Source organism: Cololabis saira, chromosome 16 (assembly GCF_033807715.1).
Source record: "Cololabis saira isolate AMF1-May2022 chromosome 16, fColSai1.1, whole genome shotgun sequence".
In the NCBI taxonomy this organism is placed as follows: domain Eukaryota; kingdom Metazoa; phylum Chordata; class Actinopteri; order Beloniformes; family Belonidae; genus Cololabis; species Cololabis saira.
In genome coordinates this window covers 26,304,318-26,324,744 of record NC_084602.1, presented here as the reverse complement: position 1 = coordinate 26,324,744, position 20,427 = coordinate 26,304,318, and the positions used below count along the sequence as shown (strand labels likewise).

At 42.7% G+C, this 20,427-nt stretch overlaps 1 protein-coding gene across 2 annotated transcripts; it reads right to left on the bottom strand.

Annotated features, from left to right (window-relative positions):
* Window positions 1-5: 5 nt before the first annotated feature.
* LOC133462600 (serine/threonine-protein kinase PAK 6) lies at window positions 6-18,576 on the bottom strand. 2 transcript variants are annotated; one of them, XM_061743922.1, is made up of 9 exons: window positions 18,098-18,576; window positions 9,319-9,566; window positions 5,907-6,566; window positions 4,899-5,432; window positions 3,985-4,118; window positions 2,783-2,909; window positions 2,571-2,696; window positions 2,315-2,449; window positions 6-1,467 (listed from the first exon to the last, which is right to left on the bottom strand). In XM_061743922.1, the coding sequence occupies exons 2-9, from the start codon at window positions 9,520-9,522 to the stop codon at window positions 1,300-1,302; spliced, it is 2,088 nt and encodes a 695-aa protein (XP_061599906.1). In that variant the 5' UTR covers window positions 9,523-9,566; window positions 18,098-18,576; the 3' UTR covers window positions 6-1,299. The 2 variants fall into 2 exon arrangements, with proteins under 2 accessions (XP_061599906.1, XP_061599907.1); XM_061743923.1 differs by lacking the exon at window positions 18,098-18,576 and adding an exon at window positions 13,682-13,804.
* Between the last annotated feature and the right edge of the window lie 1,851 nt (window positions 18,577-20,427).

Below are 20,427 nucleotides of genomic sequence, written 5' to 3'. Positions count from 1 at the left end.
CATCATTTATTGATTTATACAAAATTAAAACGTGTTATTCTCTATTTCATGAATGATCCACATAGAAATAGAAATACATGAAACATATCAACATGTATCTGTGTCAGAATACAAAGACTATGTGCAAAGTGTTTCTCAGCAGGTTTGTGTCCTGCAGCATCACATGCCAGTGTGTGCTTTATCTTGGCAAACGAATGCAAATACAGTCACACACTTCATCTTCAGGAGCAACTCACACATCCTGTGATTTCTTCTTCTTTCTTTTTTTCTTAAAAAGTCTGTCACAATACACATGGAGTTTGTATCAGATGCAAACACTGAGATGTGGCATAACACACACCCGTGCCCTCAAACATGGCTACACACACACGCACAACTATGCACTCACATTTCGGTAAATAAAATGAACATGTTGAACTCATTTCATATAATTTACTGCAGTGAATCAGCAGGTATCGGGGAGCTTATACTCTGTATTTACATTATGTGTTTATCTGCTTATGTTTCCAGTACATACTTATTTATAAAACCTTATTTGCAACTTCACATCATACAAACGACCCACAACAACTTTTGGAAATCAAGAATAAATATGAAAAAGAGGAAGATGGTACTGGTGATTTTTCCAGTAGCCTGACAGTAGCAGCTGGGCTTTTATCTACCCATTCGTTATGCTAATACAGAAAAACTGTCTTTCACATCCCAGTTTGGTACATACAGTATTCAAGCATTCACATCAGGCCAGGTGCGCCTCCGTTTGGCCATGCAAAGAGTGTGTGTTAACCGGGCTGTTCCTTATTCCACAACATGGTGTGAGTGTGCAAAAGTAACTTCATCCTGTGACGTTGAGCTACGGTGGTTTGAGCTGTATTATCTTCACACAGCTACCAATAATGCCCACGATGAACACTATTAAGGATTTTCAGAGTAGTGTGTCCTTGTATAATTATGTGGAATACATTTTTTTCAGTTCCTTATGCACCACATTGTGCTGTTGTGTTGTATTGCACAGAATGTTACAGGGTGCAGATCAAAACTGAGTTTCAGAGGTGAGGACTTGCATGCTGCCTTTAGCTCACTCCTAAAGTGCTTCTCACATGCCCGAGACCATGCCGTGTCTGTCAACCAAACCTGCCACCATCACGCTGGCTGCAAAATGCCATCTGGGTTTAGCCTTTCTGGAGCCAGCACCCCGTTAGCGTGGGTGCTAGAGGAGCGGGAGCCCGCTGCTAGTCCTCCTTTGAGCCCTGTACGGGTCAGGCAGAAGTTGTGTGTTCGGGAACCGTGCGCGCCATGGGGTCAGCAACGGGACATGCGCTTGCGGTACTGCTCCACCAACGGGACCAGGCACTGTGGTGCGCCGCTCTGCAGCAGGAAGGGATGCTCCAGCAAGTCAGTGGCGCTGGCCCGCTCCAGGGGGTCCCGAGTCAGCATGCGGTCCAGGAAGTCTTTAAGAACTGGGGAGATCTGGATCACAGAGCAATATGTGCATTTTAACTTCAGAGGTGTCAAAAGTATTCACATTCATTACTCAGGTAGAAGTATAGATACTAAAGTTTAAAAATACTCCTGTAGAAGTCAACTCAAGTTTTTTACTCAAGTAAAAGTATAAAAGTACTGGTTTCAAAACTACTTAAAGTATAAAAGTAAAAGTAATGTAAGGGGGAAAAAAGCCATTAAGGACAAACGCCATTGAAAATGAATGTATCTTAGTATAATGCAAATATATTAAAGAACGATATATGTGTACTATTGAGCATTAACATCAGAGAGAGTTTCAGAGAGCAGAAGATATGATGACTAGTTGCCTATAAGTATTGTAATGGTGCAAAAAGTCAAACTTCAGAGGCATGTTATCATTTATCCTAACCTTTATTGGAATGTACATCCAAGTTTAGTTGCAGGAATCTGAGGGAACGGATGTAAGAACAAAACTGGACAAGAACACCTGAAACAACCACAACCAAATTCACTCTATCCGGATGGAGCAATTTAACTGGATAGTTTTTTTTAAAAGGCCGAAATGAAATAGAGTAACAAGGCTGTTTTTAAAATGTAAGGAGTAAAAAGTACTGATAATTACGTGAAAATGTAAGGAGTAAAAGTAAAAAGTCGTCTGAAAAATAATTACTCCAGTGAAATATAGATAACCAAAATTTCTACTTAAGTAAGGTAACCAAGTATTTGTACTTCGTTACTTGACACCTCTGTTTAACTTCAATGAACTGCATCAGATTCTGAGGTTGGAGTCATAGTGCTTACATTTAAATATTCAAAAATAAAAGGATGGGTGTGTGTGTGTCTGTTCTCATACCTGGCTGACATTTCTAACAGTTGGAGCTGGTTCGTCCCTCAGCCTTTTCATCGCTGCTACTGGTGTTTCGCTGAAGTATGGGGGCTCTCCGTCCACCATCTCTACCACCATGATACCCATCGACCACACGTCCACCTGGTGCACGCAGGAAAAGAAGAATGCAACAGATGTCGTGGCAGAGTTTGGCACTGTTGGTCTTTATGCTGCCTGACACAGATCATCAGTGTAAGTGAGAGATGAACATGTGCCTCCTCACCTCTGTGCCATATGGCGATTTGGAGATGACCTCAGGAGCCATCCAATACGGTGTCCCCACCAGGGATTTCCTTTTAGGGATGTCCTTGCTGATCTGAGCACAGAAGCCAAAGTCTGAAAGCTTTACCTAGAGAAAGGAAAAAAGTGCTAATTTATTGACAGAAGAAAGAAAGAAGAAAGGAAGGAAAGAAGGAAAAAGGGAACATATCATACCCTTCCATCTAATGTGAGTAATATAGAGTCGCTCTTGATGTCTCTGTGAATGACTCCCTGTGAATGGAGATAGGCCAGGGCTTGCAGGACCGCTTCACATACTGTGGCAATCTGCTCCTCACTCAGCCTGCAGGATAGCACACACGTTCGTGCACATACACACTGAATTCACATGAGCATTTTCACACATTTCCGTTACCAGTTACGACAGCTTGGAAAAGTAAAATGAATGAATCACTTCACATCACAGGCAACGATAAGGAGTGCAGGGTTCAGGACAACAACTCCCACGCAACAGGACGACGGCGGAAACTGATCATTCCTCTGCAGTATGGATGTGACTTTGATATATTTTGCAAGTACAACATAAACATCTAAGAGATGTGAGGCAAACAGCCTTTTCAATCAGCAAGGAAAGTCAGGCGCTTATAGCAAAATCAACCTAACACAAGGTAACAATTACAGAGTGCTGCATTCTGTCACATGTAACTTTATCATAAATCTGAATAATAATATAATTAAAAAAAAGGTTACCATCAATCTAGAGAAACTTAAGTATATGACATGAGAGGGCACCCAGGAAAGGCTGACGAAATAGAAGACTGCTTTATGATATGCTGTCAAAATACAGATTATTCTGGTATTTGACGAGCCGCGGCTGTGACAGTTGGCTCATTTTATATGTCATCTGGCTTGAGTGAAATGTTTTCATCCCCTTGGAGTCAAGCTAACGCACCCCTCGAGGTTAACCTATGGAAATCAACCATCTGTTACTAATGTAAAACAGGACAAATAAGAAAAAGCTACAAAAATGCCGCTCCCTGCTACTGACTTTATATATATATACTGCTATATTTTCCTCACTTTATGTGTTACATTATGTCAGTGCAGAAGAATCAAATTTCCAGCTAAAATTGGCATCCCATGTGGTATATAAACATGCACTGATTCAATTAGGCAGTGTCACTGCATTATTTTTCCCCAGAGAAAGGCAGCGTATGTGGAGAGCAGGAGAAGACTGAATGACAGTCAATACAAGGCTGGGATGCTTGGGTAAACACGGATCACTCTCCCGTCGATACCACACCACCCCCATGTGGCGGATTTAGTTACTAAAAATTAGACATCCTCTGGAACAAATGTAAAAACTGCTATTTTTATCTAAAAAGGGGGCTAAAGTAGGTTCATGCTCCAGCTTGTACCTGGTTTCAGACACAATGTTGGTAAGCGCTCCCCCCTGCAGGTACTCCATTATTACCCACAGCTCCTCCTCCACCAGGGCAGACTTAAACATCTCCACCACATTTCTGTGCTGATAGTCTCTCATGATGACCACCTGCAGCGGAATAGAAATAAAAATAATTTATATATATAAATATATAAATTACTAACACCATAATTTTTGAAGATAAAATCACTTTAGCTCTAAAGCTTTTAAAGCTAGACTATGCAGCAATTCAAGAGTGCAGTGTGATTGCATTGGATTATTTGTTTACAGTAGATCATCTGAAGTGGCTAATATATCCTAAGTTTTACTATCTGGTGTGAGTCATCTCTTATGGGTCTTTAAATACAGATACAACCTAAGTAAAAAAAAAAATCACCTGGAAATCACTTCTGAAAGCACCTCATACTCATAGTAAAGAGTTAAAACCTGACCAGCAAAAGAAAAATACATACAGGACTGTCTCAGAAAATTAGAATATTGTGATTTTCTGTAATGCAATCACAAAAACAAAAATGTCATACATTCTGGATTCATTACAAATCAACTGAAATATTGCAAGCCTTTTATTATTTTAATATTGCTGATCATGGCTTACAGTTTAAGAAAACTCAAATATCCTATCTCAAAAAATTAGAATATTCTGGGAATCTTAATCTTAAACTGTAAGCCATAATCAGCAATATTAAAATAATAAAAGGCTTGCAATATTTCAGTTGATTTGTAATGAATCCAGAATGTATGACATTTTTGTTTCTTTAATTGCATTACAGAAAATAAAGAACTTTATCACAATATTCTAATTTTCTGAGACAGTCCTGTATGTCTGTGTGCATGGCCCTGGTCTAAGCAAGAACTATGAATATTTGCCTCGTGGCATCATTTTTGTACCTCGTTAAAGAGCAGTTCTCGTCTCTGCTGCCGCCGCAGGTCCATCATCTTCACCGCCACTTGCCGTCCAGTGTGCTTTTCCGTGGCTATACACACCACACCTGTTGAGCCCTCTCCAATCTTCACAAAGTTCTCCAGGTAAGTCCGTGGGTCGCCCTTGTCGACCACCATCTGCAAAGCTGCCTTGAATTGTTCGTGTGTCACCTTAGGAGGGTCGGGGGGCGGTCTGGGTGAGGGATGCTGCGGTGGTCTGAACGCCGGGGAGCAGGTACCGGGGGGACTGGTGGCCAACGAGCCCGTAGGGGAAGGTCTGGGCTGGGAGGGGCTGTCCTGCCGCGGGTAGGGAGGGATGGGGCATCCAGAGTGTCTGAGAAATGGGTCTGGTCCACTGGGCCTCAGTCCCATGTTAGGAGACAGACCGAGAGTGTAGCTGGCTGAGGAGCGCACAGCCCGCTGAGGTCGAATCCCTCCCACGAGAGGACTGCTGGTGCCGGTGGGCAGGAAACCAGAGTGGTACCTCACCGCTGACTCTGTCTGCGTGACAACACAAGAGAGAGAGAGAGAACTGAAAGGGGGTTGGCGTCCTGCCTGGGGCTTACAACTTGCATTAAAACTTGATGTAAATCAAGTCTTTTACTTCTACTTTGCATCCACTCCACCGCATATGATCCATATTTAAGATGTGTATGTATGTTCTCGAGAGTCCCGAGATCTTGCCAAACCGACCAAATTAGTCATATTTACAGTCCAAAATGTAATCAAACTTTTATCACACTTAGATTTAAACTAGTCAATATGCTGCATTACTGCAGCTCTACTACCAAAGAAATAAAATGATCCATGATGATTTCATCACAAAAAAACTTATTTTAATGCATTCAGAGCTCATACAAAACATGCTGAGCATAAATAAAATGTGATGTACATAGCATCAAAGAAATATGCATATTGTGTTTTTTATGAATAATTTATAGTCCCTGGACAAAATGACTGTAAAGATATGCTTACTTTCAGGTCATAGGAGGAGAATGGCCTCCCTGGGCTGTTCTGCGGGTGCATGTACATCGGTAAATTGGGACGGAGCTCCGTGGCGATTGTTCCTTGATCTCCATGGAGCTGCTGCACAGTCATTGCAGGGGTGTAAAAACAAGCTACAGGTCTCTGATTGGGTGGCATTCCTCTGGGCAGCTGGAACTCTCTTTTCCATATCACCGTCTCCTGGGGACTTCCCACTTCCCCACTCATGAAAGCCCCCTGACTTGGTGATGCCATATTGTGGGATTGAATTGGAGGCCCGTCGTAGGAGCTGACAGCGACTTCATAGGTGGATTTGGCCTTTGGCAATATCCCATTGGGTTGCAGAGTGATGCTCTTCTTCATGCCCAAGTAAGGGGTGTTGGTCTCGCTGTGGATGTTCCTGGCCCTGTCCCTCCACCGTTCCTGACCCGCATCCTCGTCCTCGTCGTCGTCATCCTGGGTTAGACCCTCGTACTGGTAGATGTCTCCTTCGCTCACCTCCCCCAGCCTTCCCAGAGACTGGGCCCTCTTCCTGGCTGACGGGCTACTCTTCCGCAGAGAGTTAGAACTGGTCACAGACAGACGACTCATGTCATTGATCATGGCTGAGATGTAGTCCCCGTGACCGATCATGCTTCCACGCACAATGGTCTGAAATGGGAGAGGCATTTATCTTTATCACAGTCTGAATGCAATGATTATATTGTAGACACTTTCGGGCTGAGTGCAATAATGACGGAAACATAATGTTTGCTCAGGGGCGCGTTAAATTTAGACATGTGTAAAGGACATCTTCACATTCTTCAAAGACAGTGACTCTGCCTGACAGCACTACTTCCACCAAATCACAATGGGAACGGGACATTGGTTCATCTCTCACTTCAGATCAGTGGAACTTAATATTAAAGCATTCAATATCTATTTGTAGTTGTGTGAGATATAAAATTATACAATTTAAAATTATCGAGCTTATATCACACCATACAAGTTAAAAAAAATGGACCCAAATGTCTCTGAACTGTGCTGGCATGGCTGTGGTGAGCTTGGTACATTTATACATCTGCTATGGTTCTGCCCAGTAGTCCAACAATTCTGGTCTGAAGTTATTGACATTTTGGAAGCTATTTTGAATATTCGTGTTCTTCAATGTCCTGTTGTATGTTTATTGGGGAGTGCAGTGGAGAACGTGCATGGGAAGATTATACAACGTATCATTGCTCTCGCCTTCCTGTCTGTAAAGAGGTCGATACTCATGAACTGGAAGATTCGCAAACCAAACTGCTTTGACAAATACAACTGGCTGAATGACTTTCTGGACTTATTATCAATGGAAAAGGCAACCGCAATCCTCAAAGATAACGAAAATGACAACACTTGACAATAATGTGATAATGATATGACCTGATGTGTTAGTCACATGCTTCTTATTTTATTTGACTTACTCTTCTTTAAGAGCTGGACCTGATCTGACGCTAGAGGCACCATCATTTTTTTTTTTAAAGTTCATCTGTACCAACCCTTCCCCCCACCCTCTTTTTTTTTTTTTTTTTCTTCTTCTTTTTTTTAATTTTTTTTTTTTATTGTTATTGTAATGTCTCTTTTTTTATTTATTGTCTTCGTCTTCACTTTGAAAAATACAAAATTATAAATATTTAAAAAAAAGACAGTGACTTTAATTCATTTCCCCAGTAGCTTACTCTGAGTATAAACTCAAAGCAATGTCAGAGCCTCTGCAGCTGCTCCTGTCTTTCCAGATGTTACACCTGAGACTTTTCAAGTCGTATTAACACTTGGCAGGAATGCAATGGGCCTAAACCTGCTCTGACATAGAATGATCAGGCAAACCTTAGATGCGCTGCCAGCATGGTGCTACGGTAAGAGCGAGTGCGTGGCGGCTTATTAGTCAGTCGCAGGTTAGAGTCGTGTTCAGTTCACAGTCAGTCAACAGCCTATCGTGTTTCTCTGGCTCCGAGCCATTACATCAGCGCAGGGGGCGGAGGTCAGATGGCTTTTAGCCTACGGTAGCACCTCTCCTGAGGATGGCAGGTGATAATAGCACTAGAGAGTTTTTTGTTTTTTTTTACAAAATGTTACAATAATAGTTTGACACAACAAGCATTTTTGCCAGATACCAGGTTTCCCCCCACTTCTCCTGCTAAAATAAAGAAAGTAAAGTCATATTTGCTCAACTTTCACTATTTAGAATGTTTCTGCATTTGTTTTCTGAAGTTGAAAGGGTCCGTTTCTATTGATGAGGCCGTTAAAACTGTAATTCTGGCCATAACGCTGGCACAGCGCTTCTCATCTTACACAGCGCTAATATCCGTCACATCATGGAGCTCTTCATTTTTCTGTAGGCCATAAAAAGCATTGACTGTATGCTCTGCGAAGCGTAGAAATCCTGAGATTTGTGAGCAGGATCGCTCATAGGCATTTCCTTTGCTGTACCTGCACTTTTCATTCTTTCTACTTGACATCTATGGGACGGCACTATGTACTGTTATTAATTGCCTGCAAGCAGTGATAAATCTTGCGGTCCTCCAGAGTATTCAACATTGTACCATCAGTGTACACAGCAGGGTCATTAGCTCAGGCCCATGATAGATAAGAAAAAGAGAAGATGGGGAGGGGAGAACTCTCATTCCACCTTGTCATCAGAGGTTTAAGCCATTTTCTGAGACAGCAGAAAAGCTCTGCAATACTGAAAATATGTTACTGCAACAATGCAGTACACGACATGCTTTTTGTTTTGGGTCTTGTTTATGAACAACTACTCTTTAATATCTCCATGAAAACATGAATGGTGTCAGCTCAAAGTAAAGCCACAGAATTATCGTATTTTCCACACTATAAGGCGCACTGCAGTATAAGGCGCACATTCAATGAATTATGCATTTTAAAACTTTTTCTATATATAAGGCGCACCGTATTATAAGGCGCACTAAATATATGGTAAAATACCATACTATAGTGGCTGGGGTTGAGTTACGTATCTACCTGATGGAGCTGTGCTACAGGAAATGCTACAAAATCCTACAAAATCCTACAGCAAATGCAAAAAAAAAAAACCAAGAAGAAAAGTACCGTATGTCAAACTTTATTAACAAAATAAAAACCAGCTTTGCTCAGTCTCGTCAAAGTCGCCATTATGCGAGTCAGCGTCGCTGCTGTTGTCTTGAACGTCTGTGACGATTCCTGACGTTTTTAGCGCCGTTACTTCGGCGACACTAACTACATTACCCACAATCCCCCTGACTACAGTAACAGAAATTACCGTAATGATCATATATAAGACGCACTTCATTATAAGGCGCACTGCCGGTTTTGGAGAAAATTAAAGGCTTTTAGGTGCGCCTTATAGTGCGGAAAATACGGAATTAAAGAAATGGAAGATGAAGCATACCTTCTTTGGCCTCAACTCCACCTCTGTGATCCTGGAGGGGTCCACCATGGGTCTGGGCCTTCGCAAGTTCTCTATCAGGCTGTGCCATTGGGTCGGAAGACCCACAAAGCAGCCCCGTTTGGCATCAAACGAGGTGTGGACACGGTGCTCAAAGTTCTTGGGCGCTGATATCTCAGGCCTCTTCTTTTTCTTTTTGCGAAACATCCTCAGGCCGCGGAGGGCGGCAGCCTCCCTGCCTCAAAACGTCCCTGGGGAGAGAAGCATTCGGCTTTAAATATTTTGAAGCTAACATTACATGCAGCACATGATTAAATAACGGTAATCTTCTTTTTTTTTGAATATAAGAAAATCTCTTGGGCGACAAGAGATTAAAAAAAATGTTGCCAGTCACGACCCACTTCCCTTCGCTCTCTTCTTTCTGACCAGGTGTATTCAAATAATGATAGTTTTTTCCAGATGGTGAATCAAAAAGCTGGTCTACGTCATCCCAGTGTCTTCCCGCATGTCATGGGCTTGTTCTGCTGAAATCAGCGTCAAGGAGAGCGGGTGGACTTGGAAGCACATGTGTACGGAAGGATATCTGGTCAATTAGGGCTTATTCATTCCCTGTGCCCTTTTACAGATGAGCACACAGCCGGGCTGACCAGCGCTCAGAGGCTTTCAGTGCATTAGCAAGGCACCACAGAAGCACACATTTATGCGCACATATATATATATGCATACATAAATATGCTATGGCAGGCCATCCTTCATAACTCCTCTATAAGCCTTTCATATCCTGTCCTAATTAGTAGCTTGTGTGCCCTTGATTGCAGGGAGGGCGGCCACTTAATCTCTGGATGCATTCGCTGAGCCACTAACTCGGGTTCTCGTGTTCAGCTTTACTTTCCATTCTAGTTGTGGGAAATAATTAAATACATTACATATCATTTCCTTAGCTGCAAAGCCTTACTGAAGATAATCACTCGCACTTAAGTCTTATGATTGGTATTAGTGCGGTTTTATGTAGCTCACAGTATGAAGGACGTCACTGCAAACCGTGCAAGTGGATGTCACAGCATATATTTTGGCTAAAATAGTAGTTTTTCTTAAGACTGGAACTATCTCGGTAACCACCGGGTGGACTGCAATGATAATTTGAACAGACATTCACAGTTCCCAAATGAAACATCCTGCCTTGAATGGTTACAGTTAAACTTTCTCCAATACTTGGGTTTATGTCTAAATGAACACAAAAAAACTTTGACAATATTCTGAATGTTCAGTGTGAAAACTGAAAACAGGGTATAAAATGTACAGACGTTTGAGGGTTGAATACGCTAAGCTTCTTTAGTTTGAAATAATCCTTCAATTTCACGGTTGAGTTTTACAAATTTACGACCAAAATTTTAGTGGTCACGGCTTGCCCGTTTCCCTGTCAAACAACTGGTGATCAGTATGCTCAGCAACTGAGCTACATTGCTAGTTTCATATTTTTCAGGCCATTTTATTGATTTTTGCAATTTTTCTCAACAGATCTATGAGAAATTTGCTCTGTGTAACTTGATAAAATAGCTTTATTATTCAAAGACGGACCATCATAATTAATGCTTTGGTCTTTTTGCACACAACCAACAGTTCACCTGATAACATTTCCGTCACTTCCACAACTCAACTCACAGAAAAATGTAAATTACAGATGCCACAGATGCACCAGACCAGCAACTGACCCGTTTTGCTGAGATCAAACAATCGTCACCTGTCAAATTACGGGTGCAGTCAATACTAAATCATTAAAGGAGACCACCTATTATTTGAATGTCAAACCGCTCTGACCGGTGAGTTTTCAATACAAACAACGCACCAGATGTGATCTGGTGGTGTGGTGCAATAAAGATGGAGGTAAAACAAACTCCCAAGCACACATGCATTTATATATATATTAAATCTCCTTTTTTCAAGGTAATAATACTCTCACATAAATCCAGTGAAGAAATAAGTTGAGTATTTTTTTTCTTTCTGAAATGTAGTGGAGAATAAGTACACAGTTTATGGCATAAACAAAAAAATTAGTCAGTATTTCTGGATTTAGATTGCTCCTTGAACCGTTTTTGTAGCTGATAGGTAGATACTTTGTTTATCCCCCGAGGACATTAAAGGAAATTTACCAAACACAACCAAATAAGAGCAGCGTTTCCTTCCTGTTTTGCTTAGCAACATATCTGCTATCTATGCACTGTGAATATATCTAGATGTAGCCAGGATATCTTTCGTTGGGAAGACATGCCGTCCGCATTTAGCAATTGACTCCCGGCTTTATTGGAGCCAGAACGGAGCATATTTGGACATGAGATTGAAACTGGAGAGTGATACTGGTACCGGGAAAATGTAACTCTGTCTAAAGAATGATCACAAGAAGTTAATCCAGCTCATGACCACATAATAACTTAGGTGAAAACTTTAAATTCTTGACATTTAATATATACTAAATTAGAGTCTACAGGAGCCAGATATGCTTTCCATCATCTCTGGTTTCACTTTGGACTCAACCAACCAACCAATCACGGCAAAATATAGCACCAAGTGGGGTCTGATGACAGAAGCCTCTTGCTTATTATCAAATGCTTACATGCAAACCTGCTAGGATTAAGAAACCCCCCCCCACACACACACACACACATAACCATGTTTCAGAATGATCACTGTGTGCATGTTAGTATGATAATGTGACCATTAAGCTCAAGGCTCTGGTGTTCCCAAGCGGGGGCTTTCATTTATTTGAACAGAATTTAGCCCTGAATTACAGGGCCCACAAGGTGGCCCGAGACAATCTCACATCATGCCGTCGTGAAACGGTGGGAGCCGAGCAAATGAGTTCTGCAGGCCCCTGTGACCCAGCAGGCAATCACGCTAGCAGGCTCTCCTCCCTCCACCTCCAACCCTGAGACCAGCAAGGCTCTAAACGGCATCAGCGATGCCTGTTATGAGATGTACTGGTGACTAACTCATGGCACTCACCCCGCCGCATCACCAGAGGGTACAACGAGGTCAGGCCCGCTGCTCACATGAGATAAGCCCTGCCTTTACAGAAAGGGGTTTAGGATGAGCGAGGAGGGGGTTGGAAGGGGCACTGCTCAGAGAGATGTGTCACCCTCCAAGGAAATTCAAGCGCGAGTCTAATATGCTAAGTGTTTCATAAATGTATCACTCTGTGCTCTCCTTATGTACATAAAATGGTCCTGAGAAGGGCCTTAATTCTATCTGACAGAGACATTATGGTGAGAGCAGAGAGACGTCGGGGCCGAGATTAGAGTCAGATCTGGAAGTATTAGAGAGACTGAGCCCCATTTTCCTTCATACGGACAAAGAAATGCTTTTAACCTCCAACTATGCTCTTTTTCAAATATTAAATGCCAGGGAAAACAAGCTACAAACCAGAGATTGTTATCTTTCCCCTCCCCCCTCTGCGGCAGCTATCTGCTCAGATGGATGTTCAACGTGGAGATATTGGCATCACTTGGACAAACATTAACATTAACGCTCATCTATTCCTTTACGAACAGATCAATCAATATTTGCTCATGAGTGCAAACGCTTGCTAGATTCCTCTACTGCCAACAATAATGGGATGATACCGAAACTTTGGGGGGAAGATGGTTTTACGGTAATTTATCAAACTTAATCCGTTATCACAGTTTTTGTCACTCTTTCTTGACCACTTGACTTTGATTAGCCTGAAAATGCAGGCCGACCAGAGAAGAAAGTGCAAACACAAACACACACGCACACACACACACACAAAGTGTGTTGATCCATGTCAGGGCAAAATGAATTCATAGGAGGATGTTGTTATTGATTTAAGATTTAATCACATGCAGCTGGCCCTGTTATGACCTCTCAGACTCAAACCTATGACTGTCTTGACAACAACAGCCTATTGATTTCAAAGTTTGTCCAGTAATGCATATGCACAGCCCTGAACTCGCACAGAGCTCGATCTCGCTTTCTGGTCACATCGCTCACAACTGCTGGGACTTGACCCCATGCCTCAGTGGCTTGTCTCGAATCTATCAAAGTGCACAGGCAAAAACTCAGCCGGTTGCTGTCAGGGATATGAGGAGCCAGAGAGGATGAGGTCATGCAAAAAAGATCCTGCTACTTGAGGATATTTTCCACTTGCACAACTTTGTGATGGAACAACAAATTAAATAGATCCAAATGCCTGACATAAAAGCTCCCTCATCCCTTCATATGAAAAGTTAAGACTTGCACACAAGGAATCAGCATCAAAGATAACGAACCATCAAAGTCACAGGGAAAACACTGCCCTTCATCACTTAATCACAAACAATCCAGGCTCAAGAGCGTCCGGGCTCAGTCTTACCCCCGACTTGATGGAGCTTCTTCACCCGGCAGAGCGGCTCGGCCCCTCACGCCACGCAGAAATTCAACCAGGGAATCCATATGCTTCCTGCATACAACATGATGGAGGAGGAAAGGGCACGCTTGCCTTCCTCTCATGTTCAAATCACCCTGAGCTGGAGTTGTGGCGGAGTGGGAGGAGACTGAGAGATAAAAGAGATATTGGATTTGCTGGATGGTAGTGCTCCCAGCTCTGCTGAATGATTTTTTTTCTCCCTGTTTGCCCTGATTTCTATCTTCTTCTTTTTTTTTTTGACATGCGTGCAGAAATGTTGCAAATTTGCAGGTGACTGTGCCTGCAGGATTAGTATTTTGTTCAGTCTTTCAGTGATCTAATTTTAGTACACATCATCTCCCCACCGCACCCTCCTCCTCCTCTCTGGCACCAGACACGTGTTTATTTTTTGCAGGATTCATGTCATATAGTTGGGAGACTGTGAGAGTCACTGGAGATGAGGTAATCCTCTTTTCCTGTTTATAAAATGCAGATATACGCATCACCAAGCTATGCTAACTCTCAGTAGACTACAGCCACTTTTATACATAGCAGAATACATAGCGTCAAGATCTTAGCTGCTGTTTTTGGTGAGGAGGCGTGGAGGGCTTGGATTTGCTCTTCTATCAGATTCATTGCAAACAACTTTCAGTGTATCAACGCAGCATCTCAGGGGTTGGTGGTCCTCTGTTCATTGTGTTTTGTAAAAAAACACACAAATGTGTGAACAAACCACATCTGAGGAGATGAAAAAGTAGAAGAAGCTGTAGGAACCTGCAGAACTACTTGCGATTTAATTTGATTGTTGTTTTGTCTTTGAATTCCCCTCGAAAGACATGAAAAGTGAATGAGCGATGGATGAAACGTGATGAAATAAACTGCTTTCAGCGAGACGGAATAACATGATGACGCCTTGCATATTTCATGCTAGTGGTCGGATATCGCATACTATGCATGACAAAGCGCTTTAAATATGAGTAATGATGGATAATAGCATGCACGCTCTGCGTCTAGGGTCAGTTGCTGCACAAATGTGGCTGTAACATTTTATGTGTTTTGGTAAGTGGTGGCATTGCTCAGCATCAGGGGTTTCTGCCAGACCAAAATATGGTGAATGCATTAATTTTCTATATTTCTTTTCTAGCCTTATTGAACAGTTTGCCATCATTCTCTTCTGGGATGAATCATGCAGTCTTTGGTGACCTTCTGACTTTTACTCTTATGCAACCAGCAACTCAAACTTTTCACTCATCCTGGCAAATATCTAAACATCTGCTCCTAATTCAGGCAAAACAAGGCGTGTGTGCATTATTAAAGGCGCCACTCAGAAGAGAGTCAGAGGCAATAAAAAAAAAGAAAAATGAAGGCCTGGATTGTGCAAGTATTTTTTAAGTGATAAGATTCCTTGTTGCAGCTGCGGCTGCAATAAACGTTCCACTCAGGTGTAAAGGAAGTATGTTGAGCAAACCCAACGGGCATGTCAGTGCTGTGTAGTTATTTTAACTTATCCGCTTATCAGCAGTGGTATAGAAAAAGCACGTTAGAATGCTATTGGTTCATTAGGTCTCATTTATTATGTCATATCAAGGCAACTTTGGAATGTCATAACTTGCAGACATTTTTCATGTGTAGACTTCCAGTCACGCCTTGTACGACGCCAGGCAAGTTAGGTATGTAAGAACTCATAGATCACTATGATTTGGAGCAAGTAAATGAGCAGAAAGCTTATCTGGTATTTTGACAAGTTCTGAAATTAGTTTGAGATGGCCTGGAAAGCGAATAATCGAATAATCGAATACAATGTCTCTGCCCAACAATTTGGCTGTCAGTTCTTCAAGGGCAGACACAAGCGCATCACTGCACACCAGTCTTGTGTTAATATTGACAGGAGGAGTAAGAGTGAAGGGACGTAGGGAGAATCTGGACACTCACTTGGAGTGACAGAAAAAGAGAAGATAAGGGCATCATAAAGAAGGAGAGGGCATCATAAAAATACTGAATGGAAGGATGCGAAGTATGTTAAAGCTGTCAGTGAAAATTAATGTTCACATCTGTTTTTCTGTCATTTAGTGGCACCATTATGTTGATAGCCGCCCTCTAGGCTCTGTGAATTTAACCCCCCTTTTCTCAATCAGCTTTTCTGCAGGAAACAGACTGCACTGAAGGGGATTTTAAAACGGGACAATTGTATCTGCAGAGTGTGAAAACATCATTCTGTCACCTGACACGATGACACTGATTCTCCTAGATGAGAAAATGAACAATAAAACTAGTTTGTTGTTACTTGCATTCAGGACATAAATGCAAAGAGAAAACCACTGCTTCTCTCTGCCTCATGCAACTTAACACAATGTACTGTTGAAAGCTCCCTTCATGCTCTTGGGGCTTTTATTGAATATTACACATGAGTGGGAAAAAGAAGCTGTTGGGTCATGCAGCATGTTTCTCTAAAAATATGTATTTCGTAAGAGTCTGAAGAGTCAGGAAATGTAGCACTGACCAACACTCTGTTTAATTAAAGATGCTCTTGGCTCTCACAAGTGCTTTGAACAATTTGACGCTGTGCTGATAGAGACGTATGATCAGGCTGGACCAATAACACGAGCCCGGCTCTTCTCTCTTGGGTCTAATTTATTGATGCATGGGGACGTGTTGCAAGCTTTACTGTACGCGCATGTGCTTATGAAAGCTTTGATTTGTGTTTTTTTTTTTCAGCCAAGCCTTCAGCACATCTCTCCACGGGACAAAGCAAAAGATTCCCTCTTGTTATCAATCTGCAGCAACTCTGCTGCTTTCCTCTGTCAACCAGCATGGGTGCTGTTTCAGCCCAGAGAGGGGACTCGTGTCACGCTGTTCTAATTTGGGCTAAGAGCCTTTTTCTTTTTTTTTTAATCCTTGGTGCTTCATGTGCCATTGGCGACCGCTAAGCTGGCCGTGCACGGTGTCCCCTCCTTGACATGAACATGACACAAACACTCCTGACAACAATAGTGAAGACAGCAGGCCTGCGTGTGTGTGTGTGTGTGTGTGTGTGTGCAGGACATCAGTATTACTTCCCATCCTGTCAGTTCCCCACCGCGTGTGCAGGAGTCTGCAGTATCTGTCTGTTTCTGTTTCACTGTGAGCCTGTAGGAACATGAACACTACATCGGAAGCATGAGACACCTTCCGAATATTTTCTAAAGATGCCACAGTCTACACAACAGTACAACCTAGTTGAGGCAACTGTCATGTGCCGGTGCATGCACCAGAAAGCACCAAAAAGACCTTCTCTGTCACCTCATCTACCCTCCTCCTCCTCCTCCTTCTTGAATATCAATGAGTAACCCGAGACAAACACATGGTTTTTTACCTCAAGTTACATCATCAGGAGAGATACAAAATCCACAGACTCTAGGTCAATTTGATCACTACTGAATGTATCAGTCCTCTGGATCCTGTCACAGAGAGAATCATCACTGATGTTTGTGGGATGGTGCATGAATAGCTAAAAGATGAACTCATTAACTCTCGCACGGTTCAAGTAGAATTAAGAGTAGCTTTTGGCTGTGAGGCTGTCAGTAAGAATGAATACATCGTTGATCTGAAGGCTGGACTGAAAGTAAAATCCATACACTTCCTTAAAACACCTAACCCTTCGATTGATTTTCGGTTCCCACTTCGCATCTATTAGAGACTAATAGAGATACTTTGCAAACCTTCTTATTGCGGTAGTAAGAGGAGCTATTGTCCAACAGAGCACAGTTTAAACATCATCTCCCACATTTTTTTGCAAGAGCTAGTGGAATGTTTTCCAAATGTTAAGAAAGTATGTCACATGTCTTGTGCCTATTTTCTCACAGAATCCAGCAAACTAAAGTGAAAGCATCCAGCAGCAGCTAGTATGATCAGAGCAGCTCACCTGACAACTCAGCCCACACAAACTCACACAGAAAACACGCAACATTTCAAGGAGAATTGCATCCTTGAGCGAAGAAGCAGAGCGAGAAAGACGTAGGGATTTTGAAGAGGAGGGGTGAGTTGGCTCCTCTTTTTTTTATGTGGTCCATCTCTAAATACATCCATCAGCCCACTCGCTCACTCGTCCCCCCCCCCACCCCCCTCCCTTAATCTGCACCTGGCTGCGCTGCATTCTGCTCACAGCCTCTCCACCTCCTTCTCCTTCCTCCTCCAACACGGCTGATGCCGAACGATGGCAAACACTGGCTTGCTCTTCATCAATGACGTTAAGCCTGTATTCCTTTTCCCCCCCAACTCACCCTCCCTCCCAACCTTTACTCCACTCTCCTCATCGCGGAGAGAGAGAGAGAGAGAGGAGACTGGACCTCTGGAGGGATAAATGATTGTTAGAGGAGAAAAAGAAATCAAGTCATTCCTCCTTACCTTGCTGTCCAGTGAAGAGGGGGAGCCTCTCTCCTCCAGGAAGGATTGGAGACGAGAGGGTGCACATACACACCAACATACACTGTTGTAACACTGCTCACTCACATTCACGCTCACATACACACACGCGTGGACATAAAGCTCTCTCTGGCACACACAGCGACGGGGAGGAGGGCTGCCTCTCAAGCGAGAGCACACTGCAGGCTGCCGCTTGCCTGGGAAAGCCTGATGCGTTCCTCCCTCCAGGCAGAAGCGCACCCTGCCCTCTCAAAGGCTCTTTGTTGGGACCGATTCATCCTCGGCTCCGTGGCTCAGTACTACGCGGCGTACCGGTGCCTGCTACCGGGGACGCTGTACAAAGGAGGGACAAAGCCATGAAAAGGAAAAAGCAGCATCCAGTAGGGGAGACTATCACGGCCACATTTAGCTCCTTCCATCCAACTCCCCCCTCCACTTCTCTCTCTCTCTCCTTCTCAAGCTCGCTGTCTCTTAGACCCACACACACACACACGCTCGCACACACACACACACACACCTCCCACCTCCCCTCTCCCTCTCCCTCTCTCTCTTTATCACTTCCCTCCTTCTTTGCCTCCTCCCACTCCCTCATTGGGCTGCAAAAGAACTGATAGCTGCGCAGCTTTGCGTGAATTTGTGTGTGTGTGTGTGTGTGTGTGTGTGTGTGTGTGTGTGTGTGTGTGTGTGTGTGTGTGTGTGTGTGTGTGTGTTTAATCTGGTTTCCGGTGACTGCTAGGAAAGGAGAGCTTCTTTACACCTCATCACCTGGGACGTCTCCCCCTCCGTCTCCTTTCCACGTAACGTGGGTGACACGAGAACACGAGGTCGGTTCATTCACCCAGTTTGTTCAGTGGGATGCATTATCCATGAAATGACAGGGTCAGGGATGTCAGATGGCAGGAGGAGCTGCTGTATCTGGATATGAGCAAAAAAAAAGGGGGGGGGGGCTGCAGGGCTACTTCTGTAGAGGCACAATCCTCATCCCATCCTCACAATCTCTTCTGAGACTACACTGACCCAAAAAAAACACTCAAAAAAAACGCTTGCAGATGAAGTCAAGAGAAACTGAAGTTATAACGGGCTGCTCCGGTTTTACATCTGAGCCAGCATCATTACTCGAGTAAAACATTCCCTTCACTTTCCACCACAATCATTTCCTGAATAATTTATCCAGCAGCTAGGATAAGACTCAAAGCAGGAAAATGTATTAGGGTCAAGTCATGCAGAAACAGCCTGGAAGAGCGAGTCAGATTTGGGGCATATATGTAGTGCATGGCATTTTGATATGAAGGAGCTTGCAAATGAAAGCACTAGAACAAACAATAATAATGATGTTCCTTCTTACACATCAGATACATTCAAGTGGAAAAGGCTACAGTGAAAGAATTTGCATAACAATGACAGAGTTGCCTGTTGGGGGTATGGTAGCTATGCCTCTCATACCCCCAACAGGACAAACACATTAAGCATTTTACAAAAAAAAGAGAAGAGTTGAATACATCTTGTTTTTTTTTTAATTCAAGAGGAAATCAGTTCCTTCAATTATTATTTTTTCCTTATTTGGGGTGTGTTGGACTTGTTAGTTATCAATGAATGTAAACAGTCTTTGTAGATAGGAATTATTTCAAGTGGGAGACACAAATTGGAGAACTAAACTTGCTCACACTCACAAAGGCTTATTTAATTGATTTTGCCAGTTCCCACCAGGAATCTCTTGGAAATGCAGATCAACTGACACAAATAATAAGAAGAAGGCATTTAAAGTAAAATAGGTCTGCGAATGACAACACCAGTCTTAACCCACAGTGTCATTAAAATGCAATCCTAACAAAGCTGACACCACCTTATTTGTTTGCATTCGAATCAAGGAAGAAGATGTGAGGGATTACACCACGGGCAAATAAGCTCCACCAACTCTGATCTGTTGTTACAAGCCTTGGATACTTACTCCTGCGGCTCCGGGATAACCTATATATCCACATAAATCCATTTTTATTCTGCAAGAATAAAGCAACTGTGGTCAGCCTCTGCACAAAGTTCATCTCATTTGTGCATTGTTGCTCATAAAGCATCACAAGATTTGTTAATGTAACAACAGACTTCGGAGCGGTAGATGACCCGATTCATTCTCAGCACCAAAACAACAGAAAAACATTTCATTTTAATGTGCTAAATATTTGAACCTTTTTTCTTTTATGAATGTTAGAATGTAACAATACCTGAAGTTTAGCTATATAACTTTGTATAGTGCTCTATTAAGTAAAGGTTAAGGTGTAAGCCTACCTTTTGCCAGTTGTGTGATGAGAAATCCA